At 42.4% G+C, this 7,545-nt stretch overlaps 1 protein-coding gene across 1 annotated transcript in view; it reads left to right on the forward strand.

Annotated features, from left to right (window-relative positions):
* Positions 1-344: 344 nt before the first annotated feature.
* Positions 345-7,545, forward strand: part of LOC111239229 (sodium/potassium/calcium exchanger 3-like) — a 46,857-nt gene continuing 39,656 nt past the window's right edge. The window contains exons 1-3 of the mRNA XM_022769061.1: positions 345-452; positions 548-696; positions 2,084-2,193. Of these exons, the coding sequence (XP_022624782.1) occupies positions 345-452; positions 548-696; positions 2,084-2,193 (367 nt within the window). The remainder of the gene's footprint in view (positions 453-547; positions 697-2,083; positions 2,194-7,545) is intronic.

A 7,545-nucleotide genomic window follows, 5' to 3' on the forward strand; every position in this document is an offset into this window, starting at 1 on the left:
AGTAGCTACTGCAGAGAGTGAGCTCCAACTGTGGTTTTAGTGGTTTTAGTGACCTGAGGATGGACCACAGGGAGGGTTCATCCTCTGAGGAGAGTGAACTTTTATTTCCTGTGTTCAAATAATGACAGTAGTGTTAGGTGAATGGACTTAGGTCATAAAAACTTTAACCCGCTCTGTCAACATCTAAACATTTCCAAGACCAGGACGCCAGAACACAGTCATCAAGTCTCATCCTCTGGGATCATGAACGTCAGCACCAGTATCAGCACCAGTATCAGGAGTGGTGTCAGTACCAGTATTGGGGCCAATATCAAGACCAGTATCAGGACCAGTTGAGTACCAGTATGAGTACCAGTATCAGGACCAGTATGAGTACCAGTATCGGGATCAGTGTCAGGACCAGAATCAGGGCCAGTATCAGGACCAGTATGAGTACCAGTATCGGGATCAGTGTCAGGACCAGAATCAGACCTAGTATCAGCACCAGTATCAGGACGAGTGTCAGGACCAGTATCTTTACCAGTGTCAGCACCAGTATGAGTACTAGTATCAGGACCAGTATGAGGAGCAGTATCAGTACCAGTTTCAGGACCAGTATGAGGACCAGTATGACTACCAGTATCAGCACCAGTATGAGGACCAGTATGACTACCAGTATCAGCACCAGTATGAGGACCAGTATCAGGACCATATGAGGTACAGTAGGAGTACCAGTATGAGGACCAGTATCAGTACCAGTATCAGTATCAGGACCAGAATCATTCCATACTGGTCAGTAGAGCTCTGTTGTGTGTTGACTCTCCAGCAGGTGTCTGTTAAACAGACTGTTTAAGACAGCCCTGACCCAGTGCAGTCCATTAATACAGCACACAAATAAACTGACTTCAGATCAGATCTTAAAACAGACCAGAGTTCATATGAACATCAAACTATACATTCATTGTTAACTTTTCACATGACCCTGATAGACTCACAGTATCTCTTCATCAGAGCCTGCAGCTGCTGAGGTGTGTGTTGCCTGTGTGACTGACTGAGGGGAGTGTGTGAACATGTGTGTGTGTCTGCACAGCACAGCTAATGTGCTTGTAGTGTGGTTAGTCATTGTTTTGTGTGTCTGTGTGCGTGTGAGTAACTCAGTGTTATATCATGCACCTCCCCCCACCTCCCAGCATCTTATCTGTTACGTCATGTCACCATAGTAACTTCAGCAGTGGTGACTTCTGCTGTGTTCAGCAGCTCCCTACAACACTCAATGAAGTCTGTGTGTGTGTGTGTGTGTGTGTGTGTGCTTGTGTGTGTGTGTGATATCAGCCAATTGATCAGCTATCAGCTTTTTCCTGCTCCAAACAATCGTCATTATATCAGCCTTTAAAAATCCACCATTGACCTCTCACATTAGGTGTGTAGAAGCTTTGTCTTGTCAGATTTCAGTTCTCTGTAGAAGTCTACATTGTAAACAAGTGTCACTGCACATCTGATCGATCAGTATTGATCAGTGATGAGATGAGTAATGTGTGAGAAGGGCAGTTTTATAGTCAGCACTCAGGTGAATAATAGATACAAAGAGAAAGTAGTGCTGTGACGCAGTTTGTTTTTAAAGATAGCCGAGTGTGGTTCTATTTATAGACATCCCAGCGTGCTCTGCACCTCAGTCATGCCTGTTGCATGGTGGGAGTGGAGATGGGTCAGAGGTGGGACGCTTAAGGATACAGTGGCCCTGGCGACTGAGCTGGAATGATGGGCCTCGCGGCGCTTGGCGTGCTGCTGTAATAATGCTGCTGCAGGAGCTGCAGTGACACAGGCTGCACGTCTCCTCGGTTCAGAGTTCACACTGTTCAGGAGTCAGTGAACAAATTATACAGCTGTTCTGAGAATACAGTCACTGTTCATCTGTAACAGCAGCACACCCACTCTCTCAATGTGATATAAAACTGTCTTTATGAATCATCTGCCTGTCTGTACCTGAAGTTCCTCTAATGGTTTCCTGCTGGTCTGTTGATTAGAAAAAGACTCATCATGTGACCATTCAACGATCCAATCATCTTCTTTGTCTCCTCTGACTCTCAGGATATCACGTGTCCAGTTCCATGGTTGTGGAGGAGGCGAGATGGGGCAGTCGTCACCTCCTGCAGGAGATCTATGACAACGAGTCCAAACTGTACTCTGAGCCTGAGAAGAACTGTACTGAACCAGGTGAGACCGCCTCAAACCAGACAGACCTGCTGCATGGCTTTAATAAGTATCTCCAGATGTGTTGATGTTGATCAGTCTTTCACAGGCTTTGACACGATCATATCAGGCGATATGCTGTGTTGGATTCTCACTGGCTGTTCAGATCTGTGTGTATTCTAACTCATCCTAATGTTTGTTGGATTGTTTTTGTTTTCGGGTTGTCTGTCCAGCTTTCCGCATATCCGTCCCATTCTCATGGACACTTCACTTCATGATCCTTCACTTGGACTCAAGGACGAACTGATTAGACTTTGGTGGTCAAAGGTCATGGTCACAGTGACCTCACAACATGCGGTTTCGGTCTTGTGAACACTCTTCTAGGGAATCCCTTCCCAATTGTCACAAATGTGCATTCGGGCTCAAGAGTGAACTAATTCGATTTTTGTGGTCAAAGATCAAAGGTCAAGGTCACTGTGACCTCACAAAACACTTTTAGCCACTTCAGAGAGCAATGATGACAAAATTTAAAAAAAATGTGTAATATTTGATATAAATCTGAACAAACAGGTATGTAATCTGAAACTACTTTGAGTGGTGGAGGCATATAACCATGAAGTAGTGATTTTAGTTTCTGAATGTTTCTGTCTAAATGTCTTTATTGGATGGTCTAGAGATAGTTCATCAGCTGGTGTTGCTGAGCTGCTTCTTCATATCTAACACAGCTGACTGAACTGAACTTTTTTCATAGTTCATCATGTACCAAAGTTATGGTGTCCCTCAGGGAAGCTCACTGGGACCACTTGTGTTGTGTTATTATGCAGTTGAGTTCATTACATCTGTGTTAGCTGAGGAGTGGAGTCATATATTATCTAACAGGTAAACATGACGTGTATATACAGAGACTTCAACACTTCACCATGGGCTGTTTCAGGGTCAGATTCAGGTCAGTTTAATTATTGAAAATTTTCATTCAGTTCTTGACTAGTTATTATTATTGTTATGGCCTATTGTTTTGTGGTTGTTCTTCTTGTTTCTTGTTGACACAATATCTTAGTAACACCTTGATGGAGCTTCTTCAAATTTGGCACAAACTTTCATTGGGACTCAAGGATGATCTGATTAGATTGGTCAAAGGTCAAGGTCACTGTGACATCACCAAATTCTGTTTGGCCTTGTAAAAATTATATCTCAAGTACTATTCGAGGGAATCTGTCAAATTTGGCACAAACATTGACTTGAACTCAAAAATGAACTCACAAAACACTTGTTAGCCACTTCACACAGCAATTATGACAAAATGTCTCACAAATGGTTCATATTTTATATGACTCCTAACATAACATGAAACTAGTTTGAGTGGTGGAGGCAGACAACCATGAGGAGGTGATTCTGGTTTTACCTGTAAAATGTGTCCATTCAAATCCATTCAATCAGCTGTTTGATAACCTGCTGGAGAGAAATCACTATCAACCCTGATTTATATTAAAACTAAGATTCAACTCAGATTCACTCAGTTGATTAGTTGATTGAATGAATCTGAAACTATTTTCTTCACTGATTAATTGTTGTAATGGTTGATGGTGAGACTTTGCTTTTCTTATATGTTAGTAAACTGAGGTTTTGAATGATGTCACTTTGTGCTGTGGTTGTTGTGATGGTTTAAATGGCTTTGTCCTTCATGATGCAATGTGGTGGTAGATTGTGAGGGTTAGTCAGTGCACACACACACACACACACACGCACACACACAGACGTTGGAGTGAGGATGAAGAATGAGCAGCAGCAGAGAGAGAGATGGAGAGAGAGACATAGGCAGAGAGAGAGAGATGTTGACATTAAGATGAAAGCTGATGAAGAACAAACTTCTTCAGGTAGAAATCCTCTCTGCTCCACTTCACTGTGTGTGTATGTGTGTGCCTGTGTGTGTGCCTCCTCTCTTCCACTGTGTGTACCAAAAGCTCTCAAGCCTTATGTTTGTTTCCTCTGAGGGCTTGTCAGTGTGTGTGTGTGTGTGTGTGTGTTTCCCATGTGGAATCCTGGGGCTTTACAAGGCTGACGTCCTGCCAAGCATTCTCTTGATCTCATTGTAAACACACCACCGCTGTCTAATGCACACACACACACACACACACACACACACACACACACACACACACACACACGCACATGGCACACACGCACACACGCAGACGTTGTGTAGTCTGAGTTATATTTAGCCAGCACACAGTTTACAGCCTGTTTCTTTTTAATTACTCTTTGTCTCCTGAAACACTAATTACCTTAATAAGGATTATTCCTGCCTCCTTCACTACGTACTCCTCTCGCCTCACTCGCTCATTCTCTCTCTCTCTCTCTCTCTCTCTCTCTGTCTGTCTGTGTAGCTCTCTCGTCCCCCGGAGCGCTGCCTGTCTCCAGCCTCTTCTCTCTGTCTCTCTCTCTGTCTTTTTTAGACATAATCATCAGTTCAGATTCAGGTTGTAGAGCATTGTTATTACATGCTGCAGAAATACACACACACACACACACACACACACACTGAGGAGGAGGAGGAGGAGGATGGATGGATGGATCTCTGTGTGTGCTGCTGATTTTGTAACACGTGCACGCTTGTGTTCATGTAAACAAATATTTAATGTCATGTGGAGCCTCTCAGCCTGAAAGTGAAGTTTCCAGGCTGGTCAATTGGATTTGTTTCATTTGTGTAACTTCCTGCAAGATCAGAGATGAAGGAGTCTGTGGTTGCATCATGTCACTGTTTCAGGTTGAACACAGGGCAACGTGAAGCGGTGGAATTATTATGGTGAGGCTGACAGGTTGACAGATGAGAAACGGACTGTGTGAGGATCAGGGAGCAGGATATTTGCTGGAGTGATCTGGAGAAGTCCCTGTTGAGGTTGTTGTTGTTGTTGTTGAGCTTTCAAAGTAGCAGTTTGGGAGAAATAACCAAGGTCCTATTTTTAGTAGCGCTGGCTTCACAGCCTTGTTGTAAATACACAACAATGGAGCTCAGACACGTGACAACAGATTCAACAGAATAACATCGGTTCCTCTGCTGTTGACTCAGACCAGCTGAGCCTCAGAGACAGAGACAGGCTCTGTGGGAGGTATATATGAATATATATGTTAATGGTTAATCATCGTCACCCTGCGTCACATGACATCAGGGAGATAAAATGAGCTGCAGCACAAACACATCAGCTCCAGTTTAAAGGAGCAATATGTATGTTTTGCTATGCTTCAAAGCTAGCATTAGCATTAGCAGCTGTTTACTTACCAGTCTAGAAGAAATGTGAGTTCAACATCAAACGTCATTCCTTTACTCACCAACAGCTGTCTCCAGCAGTAGAAACAAACCATTTGGTTATCTTTCTACATCTATCATGTCTTTTCTTCTACTGAAGTTAGCATACTAACCAGCTAGCTCCAGTCTGGCCAGACTGTTTCAACACTTTCTGATACCAAGACACTGTAGCGGCCAGTCTGCCCTGAAGAAGTAGCTGCTCAGAGGACGAATTATAACCTCTTGTCTTGTAAACACAATGATGGCTGTAGCTCTTGGTGAGACTGGTAAGTAAACAGTAAGTAATGCTGATGTTAGCTATGTAGATATAGCAAAATTTTAAAATACCTCCTTCAATGTCTCAGCAAAGGCACAATTGATCGCTGTGTCTTGGTTTTTGGTCTCAACTATAATCTTTGGAGAGTCTTTACTCAATGGCTTCTTCTGGAGTTCTTCTTCATGAGTAATGCGATTTTTGATAATGTGTAATGTTATTGACATGTTTTTTTTTAGAAAATGTTGAAACCCTTTGAACTAGAATCACTGCCTTGTAGTTGTGTGCCTCCGCCAACCAGCCAAGTTGCAGGAAATATGGTCACAATCTTTTTTGCAGAACATTATAATGTCACAGTGAAGTTAAACTTTGACCTTTTGGATATAAAATGTCATCACTTAATTTTATGCTTATGGACATTTGAGTTAAATTGTGTCATAGTGTATGAATTTGTGAGTTATGGCCTGAAACCTGAACAAAATGAAGACAGTGATAACTGGTCTTGTGACCTGTGTATGTATTCATTATTCTACTGATTGAACCTGAAGAAACATTGTTCGCTGTCAATTAGAGATGTTAACAATTAACCGTTTAACCATTAACTGACAATAAGCATTTTGACCGATTAATACTATCACTTAAACAACTAAAATATCCTCCCTCATTGGATACTAATCCTCTTGACCAGTGGAAAGCTAATCAGATGCACTTGCCGAGGCTGGCCACCACTATCTCTGCATTCCTGGGACATCTGCACCGTCTGAGCGGATATTCTCTGTCGTGGGTCTCACAGCTAACAGACTGACAGCAGACTAACCCCACAGCCTGTCGACATGTTGCTATTTCTGAACAAAAACCAGCAGACAAGATGTCCACTATGCTGAGGACTGAGGTAGACCTGGCCTGTCTATTTTATTTTGAGGTATGAAAAATGTGACTACAAGTTTACGTTTTGTTCACCTTTTGGCGCTTTTTGATCATTTAATTTGCCAAAGAGCAGAGGAGTGAGGAGGGAGGAGGAGGTGGAGGAGGAGGAGCTGAACTGTTGGCGCTGGAGAATTCAGTGTGTGTTTTCGTTTTGTTGAACTGTTTAAACATTGGAAAGTCTAGCTACTATTTGCTATTTATTTTAAGTTATGAAATATTTTCCTACACGGGAGGCTATTATGCCGGTTCTGCAAATGTAAAAATAAACCCCTTCTTATGCAAAAAAAACAAACATTTTGTTGTATTGGTATTTTTTAATGGGTCACAGACACTTCTAAATAGTACATTTTAATCTTGTTGGTTAACAGTAAATGGTCGGTTAACGAGCATCAGCTATCATTCATAGCAGAACAGACAAAACCAGTTTCACTTCAGTTCATCACATGGTCTGTCTCCTCAACACCAGTGGGAGATATTATATTCAGAAGTAGGTACAGCCTGTCACATTAGCTGAGTTTGTTTTATAGTGTTGTTGCTCCTTCGGTTGCTGCTGTTGGATGAAAACAGTCTCTACAATGATGGTAACTTGATGTAATGACTTTTATGTCCCTAATGAGCCACTGTACATGTAATGCAATACACACACACTGTCAATAGTGAACAGTCACAGTCCTCAGGTGTCAGATTCAGCTGCTGATCATTTCAGATCCCACAGTCAGTAACTGAAAGAGGCAGAAGACTGTGAAGCAACATAAATCGTGACTGTGTTGTGGACTGGCTGCATGATCAAGGTGTTCACTGGTTTCCTGTCTGATGTTACACTCTCGCATGTGATGTCTTATTAAGATAACAAGTGATGCTGGCTACAGCAGAATGACGACACCTCCACCCA

Source organism: Seriola dumerili, unplaced genomic scaffold (assembly GCF_002260705.1).
Source record: "Seriola dumerili isolate Sdu_G_001 unplaced genomic scaffold, Sdu_1.0 BDQW01002174.1, whole genome shotgun sequence".
Taxonomy (NCBI): domain Eukaryota; kingdom Metazoa; phylum Chordata; class Actinopteri; order Carangiformes; family Carangidae; genus Seriola; species Seriola dumerili.